The sequence below is a fragment of the Urocitellus parryii genome, chromosome 9, assembly GCF_045843805.1.
Source record: "Urocitellus parryii isolate mUroPar1 chromosome 9, mUroPar1.hap1, whole genome shotgun sequence".
Taxonomy (NCBI): Eukaryota; Metazoa; Chordata; class Mammalia; order Rodentia; family Sciuridae; genus Urocitellus; species Urocitellus parryii.
Window position 1 is genome coordinate 133,613,574 of NC_135539.1, and position 13,464 is coordinate 133,627,037.

General features: G+C 47.3%; 1 protein-coding gene across 2 annotated transcripts in view; it reads left to right on the forward strand.

Annotated features, from left to right (window-relative positions):
- Stx6 (syntaxin 6) overlaps window positions 1-12,136 on the forward strand; it is a 42,813-nt gene extending 30,677 nt beyond the window's left edge. For both annotated transcript variants that reach the window (XM_026392886.2, XM_077802736.1), the window contains exon 8: window positions 6,700-12,136. In XM_026392886.2, coding sequence (XP_026248671.2) covers window positions 6,700-6,776 — 77 coding nt within the window. In that variant the 3' untranslated portion in view covers window positions 6,777-12,136. The remainder of the gene's footprint in view (window positions 1-6,699) is intronic.
- The last annotated feature ends 1,328 nt before the right edge of the window (window positions 12,137-13,464 follow it).

Consider the following 13,464-nt stretch of genomic DNA (forward strand, 5'->3'; position numbering starts at 1 on the left):
GTTCTCTCCTCTCCCACCCTCCACTTAAAACAAAAAAAAAGTTTTAATGAAGTATTATACAAGCAGATTAAACAGCGGCCCCTCACCAGTGTATGTGCTAGTTGTGAAGTCAAGTAGCTACTTCAGCTCCAGCCCTGTTGGGAAGGGCAAGTGAACAAAGATGCACTGTCTTTGTCCCCAGCCTTCCTGGTCTGAATAGCGCCTTTTGGTCAGCACCTCTGTGGGTACGAACAGCACTGGTCTTGCTTGTGCTTGATTCTGTCTTCTTCCAAAGGGGAAGTTTGGGAAGCAGAGTGAGAACTTTGATTATATTTGCACAAGAGAAAGAGCCCGGAAACAGCAGTTGTCCTGAAAGCTCTTCACTTTGGATGGGTCGCCCCTGTTTCCTTTCACCTTTGCTCACTACCAAGAGAAACACCCCGGGGCCGCCTCCTGCGGGTGGGTCTGCTCCAATTTGTGGAGCAGGCAGTTTGTACTTGCCTCTATTCCCCTCCTAACTTTTAAATCAAATCTACTCACCAGAGTGTGATGAGGCAGCCCTGCACACACCTCCACAGTGCTCAAGGCCGAGCTCTCACCCCTGCTCACGAAGAAGTCAGCCCAGAGTCTACACTCACTTATTGAATGACTCAAGAGAAACACTAACTTTTATCGTTTTTCTGCCAGAGAAGTATATTCTTAAGTGACACTGAGAATCCCCCCCCCACTCACCTTACTTCCCAACATTCTGTCGTTCATCTTTTCTGTTTAACAGAGGAAAGCGTTTGGAGAGCAAGAGGGGAAGTCAGAACAACTACCTTTGGAGTTCCCTTTGTTCCTCTCTTAATTTTTTTTTTTTAAATTTTAATTTGTTCCTTTTAGTTACACGTGACAGTAGGATGTATTCTGACTTATTACACACACATGGAGCATGACTTCCCATTCCTGTGGTTGTACGTGTTGTGGGGTTTCACTGGTCGTGTATTCACATATGAACACGGGAAAGTGATGTCCTGTTCACTCTGCTGTCTTTCCCTGTCCATCTCCCCTCCCTTCTCTTCATTCCCCTTTGTCTATCTGGCCCTGTGCTTGCAAGGCGGATTGAGGGCTGGGGGTAGAGTTCAGGGGTACAGTGTGGGTGTGGGCGTAGCATGAACAACAAAAAAAAAGAAAGAAGAAAACACAGGTTAAACTTTTCACTTGAGGTCACAAAAGCCCCTGTGGTTTCTGCCCCTTCCTTCTGTGCTTGAAGCCTTGCGAGAAGCGCTGGGAGGAGTCCGCCAGGGCAGCAGCTCCCTGGAGTTACCTAGTTCATGCCTCAGAGAAGCAGCTTAACCACTTCAAAGGAAAATGGCTTTAAAAGAGCAGGCCTGGCTGTGCTAGCTCTTGTGCTGTGTGTTTTCACTTGAGGAAAACCCCTTTTTAATGTGGTTGTAGAAAAGAAAGTGACTGGGGAGGGTAGGAATCTGGCTAGGGGCTAATGCGAAGCCAGAAACTGGGAATCTGAGTTGGTTCTGGGAATCACGCACCCAGGATGGCCTGGTGCTGCCCACCCACCCCGCGCACAGGAGGTGTGTGGAGATTGGGGCAGGGGAAGCAGGTACCTTCTGTGTTTTTGCCCAGTGAGAATATGAACTAACCATTTAACGGGAGTGGTTTTAAATTGTTGAAAATATTTGTTTCTCTTTTTTAATCAATAAGCTTTATATTTTAAAGCAGTTTTATGTTCACAGCAAACTGAAAAGGAAAATACAAAGATTTCCCCTATAATCCCTCCTCCCTCCACCAAGCTTCTCTTGACTTCTGATACCACAGTGCTACATTGGTTAAAATCCACGAACCTACGTTGAGATGTCATTATCACCCCCAGAATCCATAGTTTACATTAGGGTGATTTTTGGTGTTCATTCTGCAGTTTTGACAGAAATATGGCTTGTATCCACTATTGTATACAGAAGTTTCAGTACCCTAAAATTTCTTTTTTCTTTTAACTTTTGATTGATACATAATATTTGTGCATATTTACAAGGTACAGTGTGATGTTTCGATTGTCATATGCCTGGGGTAGTGAGTCCCCTCAGTGCTTAGCATGTCCATCTCCTTGAAGTTGTGTTATTTCTTTATGGTGGGTACATTCACAATCCTCTCTCCTGACTCTCCTGAGCTGTGTGATGCACTGTTGTTAGTTCTATTCACCCTCCGTGCTGTAGAACCCCAGAACTTAGTTCTCCTGCCAGACAGTACAACCTTGTCCCTGTTGGCCAACCTCTCCCATCTCCCACTCTTTCTCTGGTGACCACTGTTCTACCCTCTACTGTGATGAGATCTTTTTTAGATTTCACATATGAGTGAGGTGATGTAGTGTTTACTTTTCTGAACCTAACTTATTCAGTCAACATAGTGTCCTTCAGGTCCAAAGAGGCAGGATCTCATGCTGAAGAGTGTTGCATCTCGCAGGTGTACCACATCTTCTTTATCTGTTTGCTGATGGGCGTTTAGGTTGATTCCCTGCCTGGCTGTTGTGGGTAGCGCTGCAGTGCCCTGGGCGTGCGGCAATGTTTTCAACATGGTGATTTCATCTCCTTTGGGCATAGACCCAGAGGGGAGGCTGTGGGGTTGCAAGGTAGCTCTATTTTTAATTTTTTGAGGAACCTCCTTCCCATTTGCACATTTGCTGTGCTGATTCACATTCCCTGCAGTAGGTGAGTGCTCTCCTTTTCTCCTTGCCACCATTTGTCATTGTTGTCTTTTTTATAATAGCCATTGTCATTGTTGAGGTGGAAGCTCATGTGGTTTTGATTTTTGATTCCTGTTCATCCTTCCCTCCTCCTTAACCCCTGGCAATCACTGATCCTTTTAGTGTCTTCATGGTTTTGCCTTTTCCAGTGTGCATACAGTTGGAGTCAGATGTGCATACAGTTGGAGTCAGATGTGCAGAGCGTTTTCAGATCGGCTTCTCACTCTTGGTAATAGCGTTTAAGTTTTCTCTATGCCTTTTCATGGCTTGATAGTTCATTTCTCTTTTAGCACTGAATAGTTTTCTGTTGTCTGGATGTACCACAGTTTACAGGTCATTCCTGCCTTAATAGGTTCCCAGACCCCCAGGGGTCCTCTAACCGTGGATGGTACTAACCCCCATATATACTGTTTACCCTTGTATGTAACACCTGTGATGAAGTTCAGTTTTCAAATCAAGCACTGGAGAGATTAACAGCAATAATCAATAATAAAGTAGAATCATTACAAAATATACTATAATAATAGTTGTATGACTGTGGTCTCTTAAAATTTTCTGTATGGTTTTCACCATTTTTACAGTGATGTGAGATGATACGGGCTTATATGATCGATGAAGTGAGGTGGGTGACACAGGCAATGTGACATAACATGAGGCTGCTACAAGGAGGGTTATCTGAACACAAGTACTGAGATAACTACAGTTCTTATAACCAAAATGGCTATTACGTGACTAAAGGAGGGTAGCATATACAGTGTGGATATGATGGACAAAGGAGTAATGCATTTCCCTGGGCAAGATATACAGCAGGTTGGCATGAGGTTTCATCATGAAATCAGAACAGTGGGATTTAAAACTGTTTGTTTTTGTTTTTGTTTTTGATACTAGAGATTGAACTCTTTGCTTTATCACTGAGTTGTGTCCTTAGTCCTTTTTATTTTTTATTTTGAGTTGGGGTCTCACTAAATTGCTGTGGCTACCCTCAAACTTGGAATCCTTTTGCCTCAGCCTCCCGTGTCCTTGGGATATTACAGGAGTGTACCACTGTACCTGGCAGTAATTTAAAACTTATGAATTGTTCATGTCTTTAATTTTCCATTTAAGGTTGTCAGGCCACAGTTGACTTGAGGTAACGGAATTTATGGAAAGCAAAACTATGGATAATGGGGCACTAATTTGACTTAGGCATCACCTGCTGTAGGACGTCTTGTTTACTTCCAAGTTTGGCAATTATGAATAAAGCTGCTATAAGCATCCGTGTGCAGATTTTTGTAGGGACTTGTAGTTCATTGAGTAAATAACAGGGAGCACCGCTGCTTCATGGTTATGGCAGGAGTATGTTTGGTTTTGTGGGAAGTCAGTGAACTGTCTTCCAGAGTGGCGGCTCGAGTTTGTGTTTCCACCAGGCACTCCTGTTGCTCTGCAGCCTCACCAGCATTTGGTATTCTCATGTTTGGGTTTTGGCCATTCTGACATGGGGTTGCGGTTTCTCATTGTTGTCTAGATTTGCCATGTTGCCTTATAACAGCTGATGTTGAATGAAAAGACACCCAGTTATCTTCTTTGGTGAAGTACCTGTTGAGGTCTATTGCTTTTTTTTTTTTTTTTTTTTAAACCAGACTGTTTCCTTATTGTTGAATTTTAGAAGTTCTTTGTGCATTTTTTAATTTTTATTTTTTAGTTGTAGTTGGACACAGGACCTTTATTTTATTTATTTATTTTTATGTGGTGCTAAGGATCGAACCCAGGGCCTCACATGTGCTAGGTGAGTGTTCTACTGCTGAGCCACAACCCCAGCCCTCTTTGTGCATTTTGGATAACAATCCTTTACCAGATGTGTCTTATGCAAATTTTTTATCCCAAGTCTGTGGCTTGTCTCGTTCTCTTGACAGTGTCTTTCACAGAGCAGAAGTTTTTAATTTTAGTGAAGTCCCGATATCAATTCTTTCTTTCATGGATAGCATCTTTGCTGTTGTATCTTAAGTCATTTCCACACTTGGAGTTATCCAGGTGACACAGGAAAATTATAGTTAGGCTCTGAGGAAGCCTAGGTTAGAATTGGAGTTGGTCATTTCCCATCTCCCTGGTAATTAGGTTCTGATAAACCCCAACAGGTTGGGCTCTGGTAAAACAGTTTGTGCAGAAAAAATGGAATGGTCCTGTGAAGAACAGAATTCTCTGGCTTATTGGTAAATGGTTTTTACCCCTTCATCTTTCAGAAGCAAGAAGAGATTTTTTTCCACATTTTCTGTGAGAATCTGGTTGAGCTTCAGGAGGTAAAACTCAGAGGAGTGTGGGGGTCCCTTTCAGGAGACTCCCTGGGGCTCTTCCATCTGCAACTTAGCCACCCCGAGCTTCTAGTATTGACCATGGGAGTTCAGCTTTCCCTCGGGGCACCAGTTCCAGTGGAGGCTGCTGCTGGAGGATTTCTGTTCTGTTGTGATTTTCTGTGTTTACCTTAGGTTTCTCAGTGTTGGAGGCAGCCTTCTACCCTGTGGCCTTATTTGTCTGATGGATCTAGGCAGTTACTCAGTTTTCAGTTCGGCTTTTTACTTGATGGGACAAAGTGCTAACTTCTAAGCTCCCTCCATGCTGGACTGGGAACTGGAAGTTCAACTCTCTAGAGAGAAGAAAGAAAGTGGATACACAAGCCTTCCTGACCATGGATGTGTTAGTTGAGCACACTGACAGGCTGTGGGAGGCTGAACCTGCTCTCGCGTCCTTTGGAGCAGCATGTCTTCAGCACAGACGTGGGTGACCTGGGATCTTGATCCTGATCCCAGGGTTACTTAGTGGGTCCTGGCGCGGCTGAGGTAGACAGGGTTTGCACACTAAGACAATACCAGTGTCTTACTAGTGTTTACCTAGTGTCTTTGGCAGTTCTCTTGGCCAGTTCTAAGACTTTTATATCTATGACATTTAAAATGACTTTAAGTGCATGTTTTGCTTTGTGGCGATGTTTGCCATTTGCCATCTGTTTTCCTAGATCCAGCCCTCATTGCAGCCTAGGTCTCTGGTGTGCTAAGGCCTGTGGGCTTTCCAGTAAACTTACTGAATCCGTGTACCTTATCCTGCTGCTCAGATGGAACTCTTATTCCTGTGGTTGAGCTGCCTCTTCATGGCCTAATGAACTTCTTCTCCATCAGTCAGACCCTTTGTGGAAGGTAGCATGGCTCACCTCTGAGGGCCAGCTGGTTCTCCCCTGGTAAGGAAGCCTCCTGATGATGATGGCATCTCCTGTGTTCCATGCTTGCGCACTGTGTGACTGTCCCCTTGTAGCTACAGCTGGTGTAGAGTTATGGACCACAGGCGGCCCGGGTTCTTCTGGCCTGCTCCCTCCCTGCTCTCGGCCACTGAGAGGGACCCGGGTCCGTGTTCTGTGCCTGCAGTTCTAACCTGTTGGCAGTGTAGAAGGTTTCAGAAAAGGCATTCCACTTGAACTTGCAGATGAGCCATATGAATTACTTTATCACAGTCACTGGTGAGTAATCTTACATCTTCCTTGACTGGTATGGTGTGAAATTAATCCTGCTCTCACTGGAGAGCAGCTTTTTCAGCTGTTCATTTCCTGAAGTGACCAGCAGTAGCTTTCATCTCCCTTCCACCCTCTCATTAAGAAAAGAGCATGATCATTGTTGAATTAAATGACTTGACTTTGGTGGGAGATTAAAGCAGACAGGCTTTGATCTGTAATGCCAGCTCCAGCACCTTTTCCAGGGACGTACTAACCCTCAGAAAAAAGCTAAGAGCCACGGATTTTAATTAAAGACTTGGACTCAGAGCACGTACTTATTACCAGGCCCATGTTCAGGGGACTGGCAAAGCTGTGGACGAGCCTTAAGCGCAGCCCAAGGCCAGAGCACTGTTAGCATCCCAGGCACCCAGGCAGGGTCCAGGTCCTCTGCCCCGTTGCCTTAATCCCTGCACCCGTGTCTGGGGCCACAGAGCCCCAGGAGGGCTAATCTTCCTGCCCTGCCTTTCAGATCGGCGCCAGTGGTGTGCCATCGCTGTCCTCTTCGCCATCCTGCTGGTCGTGCTGGTCCTCTTCTTGGTGCTGTGACGGTGGCGCCCGTGGCCGGGGCAGGGGCAGTGCCCTGGGCACACACTCCTCCCGACTCCACCGCCAGACGCCCCTCCCTTCTGCGCTGGCAGGACTGGCGAGAAGAGGAAGAGGGACTGCACTCCTGTCGGACGACACCCCTGCTGCCCGTCCTGTTTGGGGGCCACTAGCCACTGCTTTGCCTTGCTGGACCCCACTCCCTGAGGAGGGACTGAGTCGCCCGGAAGGGTCGGCAGAGCCCGTTTCGCCCGTCTCTGGCAGCTCCTTCCTTCTGCTGTCCATCAAAAGATCCCCGTCGAGGAGGCGGCCTGGGCCAGGAGGCGGCCTGGGCGGGCCGTTTCCCATCGCTAGAGCATTTCTCACTCCCGAGAGCTGGTTGTTAACGAGGACAGAAGGCTCAGAAGCAGTTTGTGACTGCAAATGCCGTGTTTCATTTTTCAGGGATCAGAGCTGAGATAAAATTGCTGTTCCAGGTGCTTTTTTCGTGTGGTGGGAAAACTAATGGAAACAGTGAGACACCCTGGGGCTTGGGGTCGCTAACAGCCTTTGGCTTTAATGGACAAGAGCAATTAAAAGGCGCAGCAGGACCTGCTCTGGCGCAGCCCAGGGAAGGGGTGACGGTGTCTCCAGAGGGGGGGGCCAGACCTGCTCTTCGCACGCTGCTGTCCCGGGGCTTCTTCCCAGTGGTGCAACTTACATTTTTAGGGGAACCCTTGAATACATCATTGCTGAACAGTGCAGAAACACACTCAAACGGATTAGGATGCTGGCTTGTCCTCACTGACACTTATTTTATTCTGGTGGCACTCTCCATTGGGGGATGGGGTTGGAGTGGTTAGTACATTTATTACATTTACGCAGAAACCACCTTGACCCAAAAAGGCTATTTCTGGGCCAGATTTCCCTTACCCTGTGAGTAATGGCAAGACGGGTGAGTGAACCTGACTCTTTTCTTCCTGACGATGTCAGCTTGGCTGGATCATCCATTCTAATAACTGAGCCAATCCAAACGTAATGATAGATGCTTTAATTGAGCTTAAGTAGCTGAAGCTGCTGAGACACTACACTTCAAGCTTCTGATGGCTTTAAAGGCCTCGAATGCGCACATGTATATAGGATATTTTTTATAGCTTCCCCGATGCATAAGCTGATGTTAGAGTAGCAGCTGGACCCAGAGCCACAGCTGGGCCCCGGGGGCTGCTGGCCTCTGGGCGCCGCTGCCTTTGCACTTGGAAAGAGCAGTAGCACCCGGGCAGAGTTGAAGCCTGGCCTCCTCCTTTCCTTGTCTTTTCGTGCTTTCCTCAGCACCCTAACTTTTTTCTTACTTTTCTTGTTTTGTGTATATTTCTTGTGGATTGGTTTGGGGGGGGGGGAGGTTCCCCTTTTTTGTGATTTTTTGCAACAAGTGCGCTTGCCCAGCTAACTTTTGAATTGCACTTTTTAATAAATATTTGTAACAATTTTTAAAGAAGGATATTCTATCTTGTTTAGGAGCATGGTAGGTAAGGAAATCTGCCTGTTAATGAAAGCTAAAAGCATATTTATAAAACTGAAAGGGTGGTTGGCATCCATGTTTACACTCAACTCAAATTTTGATATATAAATAAGTTATTTCTTTTTAAATTAGGAAAAAAAGAGACTGTTACAAAGGGCTTCAAAGGTAGGATATCAGGTTATTTATGTTTTAAAAGTTTTAAGACTTATTCAGATAGTCTTCTATAAACTTAGACCAGGGATGGTCCTTAGGTTTGCATTAAGAAGTCTTGTGTTAAAAATAAGTGGGACCTTGTTTAAGCGCCGTTCTGCTCACTCCTCTTTATGAGAAGTAGCACCTCAGAGAATGACAAGGTCCCCTGTTCAAAAGCCTTGCTATTCTCCTGCTGTCACCAGACCCTGTCAGTACAATAAGGCCTGTGTAGAACACACCTGGTCATTTAATGAGTAAGACCCTCCCGTTAGTTTAGGGCCAAGCGTGGTGGCCCCGGGCAGCATGTTGTTCCATTCTTTTGCATTGGCATTTTGACCTCGCTGTTGGAAGGTGATTGCCTAACGGTGGCTGAGACATGATGGGGTGAAGCTGAGTAGGGAACGTGGAGACGGAGCATCAACTTAAATACAGGTTCCCCCTGCAGGGCACTCCCACTCCCACCTTAGACTGACCTAGAGCCAGCCTGACCCTGCTGTGCCGGCTGAGAGTCCCCGCAGAACAGCCTTCCTTGAAAGGGCCCCCACACAGACTCCTACACTGGCAGTGAAGTGCAGAGTGTTCCCTTCACTCTGTCCCAGGGTCAGGAGGTGGGGGGAAGGGAGCGATAGGGACACCCTCGCTGCTTGTGAGTGCCTCCTGCTGGCAGCCCAGGCTCTTTCCCTTCAGCCAACCAAAACACCTTCAGTTTCTAGTCCTCTAATTTGTGTTCCTGTCTTTGTGAGGACTGTGAAAAATCACAATGCTACGTTTGCTTTGGACTGTGTGGCAAATGGAATTGCAGTGGTGTGTGTGTGTGTGTGTGTGTGTGTGTGTGTGTGTTACATGAGGATCTTGCACAACTTCAGAATTCACACCAGAGCTGAAGGGGGGAAACTTGGTAACTTGCCCATTATTCTCTGCTCTTAGCCAGAGTTAAACAGACTGATGGGTCTGGTAGCCAACAACTTGGCAACTTCCATGCCTTCTCACCTCGTGAGATTAAGGGCTGTGAAAAGAAATCGAGTCTAACTCCAACAGAAATCTGTCTCTGTTAAGTATTTTACCTTCTGTAAGTAAAGGTGGTGGAGCCAAGATTTTTCTTTTGGTAATTTCCCTGGCTATAAAGTGAGACCAGAGGGACATCTATTGCCTGTTACTTTTTTGAAGAATTTGGAGCATATGAAGATCAAGAAATCAAATGACGACCGTGAGTTGCATTTCAGCTGTGTGGATGGTGCACTGCTCAACTCCACCTGGTACCACAAGGTGAATTTGTAAGCAAAACAAGTGGCTGTCTGGAAACCACGCGCTAAAACATGGAATGTGCAGCCTGTAGTTCTCTTTTTCTCACCGGCATTTCTTTCCCTCCCAAGTTTTCAAGAATATTTTTTTCCCAAAGGAATGTTCTTTGCCTAGAGAGAAGGTGAACCAAAGGCTTCTCAGATGTATCTCCCCCTCCCTTGCTGTGGAGGGGGCACTAAAGATGGGACCCCATGAGAGGCCTTGCTAGGCACCTTGCTCCTCCTGGGCCTTCCTTCCCAGTCAGGCAAGTTGAATCCCCGGATAGCCTGGTAAGAGGAGGTGGTCTTCCTTTTAATGTCCAGTTGCCCTAACTCCCAGCCTTCAGAAAATATGCTTAAATGGTCTGATTCTGGTGTGGCCACATTGGTCAGCTGTTTGTAAACATGGGTGCCACTGTCACCTGTTTTCTTGGTAATGCTCACTGGGAACTGCCTCTGGTGTTGGATCCAAAAAGCAAGAGTGTTATAGGGAGTAGAGCTGCCCCTCAGCCCCACGCAGCCCTGAGTGAGCCTTGTGCCTGGTGCTTAGTGACTCAGGCAGAGAAATGCCAACAGAGCAGACCTGCCTTGTACCCTCTAGAGGGTCAACTCAGAGGGACCTGGGATCACTGAGTGTGATCTTGTTGCCGATGAACAATAACAGCTCACCCCAGTGTGCATGGGGGTGCACTGCATTCTGGACTTGGCCACCGGGCGCCCGCACAGCTTGTGGAACAAGTTACGGCACTTGAGGCTGACTTCGGTGACGGAGGTCATTGGATACTGACTTGTGCACATCACTTCGCTGTAGACTATGTGATTTTTTTTTTTTCCTTTTGAATACAGAAGCTCTGAAAGTTCCAGTGGCACCGAGGCCAGGTTGTAGTGACCTAGACATATTTGGGAGCTCTTTGTATACTGCAGTCTCTTCACTAATTCAGCTGTTGGGGAAGTGGTTGGAGAGGAAAAAACTTGTTTTCCCTCTGCCATAAACTAACATGTGGTGCTCTTTTCCTCTGGATGTGACCTTTGTCCAGAGATGCCCTCCCTGTGGCTGTGTAGATGTTCACTGTGCTGAGACCGCGTTGTCCTGAACGCCTGCCTGTTGCTTGGGCTTCACATGAACGTCTCCTGGCCCTGGTTTGCCGACTGTAGCCAGACCTTCCTGAGAACAGTGCATGGTATTAGGTTTTCTTTTAAGGTCATGAGCTGTCAAACTCCGAGCCACTTGGTTATTCAGGGGATGTTAAAATAAGGCCAGTCAGCTTTCTCGTTTGCTCTCAGGCCCTGCTCCTTGGCCTTGGTGGCAGCTGCAGCCCTGGGGTGGGATCAAGCTCAGGGCTGTTCGCCCAGCTCCACAGAATGTAGATCCCGCCAAGACACCGTTTGTGAGTGGGAGGTGTGGCCCCGAGCTGAGGTCCAGCTTGGGAGAGGCCGATGTCTCTATCCCCAGCAAACAGTGCGTGTCCTGCCCTCTGGGATGAGGAGAGGACAGCCAGGACCCCAGAGAAGCTTTTGGAACTGCTTTTAAGCTCCTGCGATGACTTCGTAACTGGCCAAGAGTGGGCCCAGCTCTCCATGGACAGACTTGAGAGAGTATCCAGGGTGAGGGGGCCGAGAAGCCACTGAGGGGAGGACCAAGGGACCCCAGCTCTAAATGATGATGGGTTCCAAGTTTGTAAGTGGAAATGGGCTTTTCCTTGGCTTATTTGTTATTAGAAATAAGTATGATTTAGAGATAGGCAAAGCTCAGCAGAAATCAATCATTATATATTATCCACGCATAAATAACCTTGCAGCATTTTAATTTTAAGTAACTGGAAGGTGCACACTAAGGGAATGGGGTCAGGTTAGAACTGCAGACACCTGAGCAGCTTCCCTTGAGATGGTGAGAAGGGGCCAGAGCCAGAGGCTGGAAGTTTACCCAGCCTTGACCACAGCTAGATTTGTTTCCTTTATATGTGGCCCTCCGAGGTGGTATGGGACCAGGGTGGCTACAGCGTCACCCAGGAACTTGTTAGAATGCACATTCCCAGACCCCTCTCTGACCTGCTGAATCGGCAAGTCTGGAGGTCAGTACTGTCTTAACAAGCTGTCCAGAGGGTTCCAGTGCATGCTTGAGTTTGAGAACCACTGCCACAGGATCTCGGACTTCAGGCTACAGGAAAGCATCCCTGCAAAATAAAACATCATCTACAGCTTTGATTGTAATCCTAAAATTTATGACACTGCAAACTTGAAAACTTGAAAAAATATACTTGGGTAAAACAAAAACTCAACTAGCCACCCTTAAGAGTGATATTTTTACACCCCGAAGTCTATCGGTAATATTTCTTACTTCTCTTGAGATCATGTTACAACTGTATGAAAAATACTGTTCAGTATTAAAGAGAAATGGAGAGACCTTAAACTTTGTCTCGGGTGTTCTGTCGTTGTTTCTTATTTTTGTTCTTAGTTTTTTTTTTTCATATCCAAGCACAGGCCCCTGTTCTCCTGCCCCCATTGATGAACACCCACTTGTGCTGCGGGGTCAGGCAGTGGGCAGCTGCAGGAAGATGGGAAGTAGGAACTCTGCTTCCTCTGGCCAAGCTTGGGACTCCAGCCACACCACACATTCAAGATGTGCCAGAATGGGGTTTCTGTAGGACAAAGTGTGGGGAGCACAGAGACTAGAACAAAAGAGACTCAGGTCCCCTTTCCCCCTTACTGGAGTGCTGGCCTCTGGGAAGAGCTCGTCAGTCTTTTTTAGGAGCTAGTTTCTCAGATTTTCTATCTAAAGAGCTAGTACTTCTGGGTGGCACTTGGTGACCTGGCAGGTCTTTTCAGCAAGGCTATAGTTTCCCCTTAATTCTCACAACCTATGAGGTACACACTGTGGAGACCTGTTTTACACCTGAAAAGTAAGGTGTGAAGTAACTACGAAACAACAGTAAGCACAAGAGAGACTTGGAACCCAGGTCTGCCCTTTCCTCCTTGAGACTGATTTCAGTGGTGGGGGCGTTCTCAGCTGTCCTTCTAACTTGAGCAGTGGTTGCACAGAGCCGAGGGGGAGGAGGCATCATAGCCGCTCTGCACATTAGTGGAGGATTAAGGCATAGAACTCAGCAGTGCCGGGATATAGCATGGATACCAGTTGCCTTGGACTTGACCATGTCTCAATTTTTTTAAGCCCATTGTAGAGTCAAGAAATCTGACCTGGTCCATGATCTTGGGCAGGTCATCCTAACTGATAACACGTTTTGAAGCTTTTATTTGGCTAGAATTAAGCAAAATAAGTGAGCCAAACTCTATTGTATAAACCCAGAAAAGCCTAGAGACGTCTTGGGTGCCCAGGATGAGAACCAAAACTGGCATCTGAAGGCTGCCAGAAGCTCGGCTCCTGCCGGCATTCCTTGTTCCTAGTTAACTCTGGAGCCGGTGGAGGCCGGTGAGCTTGGGGGCCACAGGGCATGGAGCTGGCTCTCCAGGGAAGCCTTTCTGTCCCCAGTAGAATGGGGCCTCCTGCCTTGGTGCCTCCATTGTGGCCTGGGGCATGCCAGCTTGCCTTTTTCTCACAGCTGTAGCTGGGGATGCGGGCACCCCAGAGCAAAGCAGTCCGCTCCCCAGGCCTGGCACCCGGCCAGAGCCCTCAGGGCAGTTCCACATTGTGAGTAGGGGCCTGAGCCCAGGTTGCAGAAGGCTGAGACAAAGGCAGGCTCAGCGGGTGGCCAGGCATCCACAG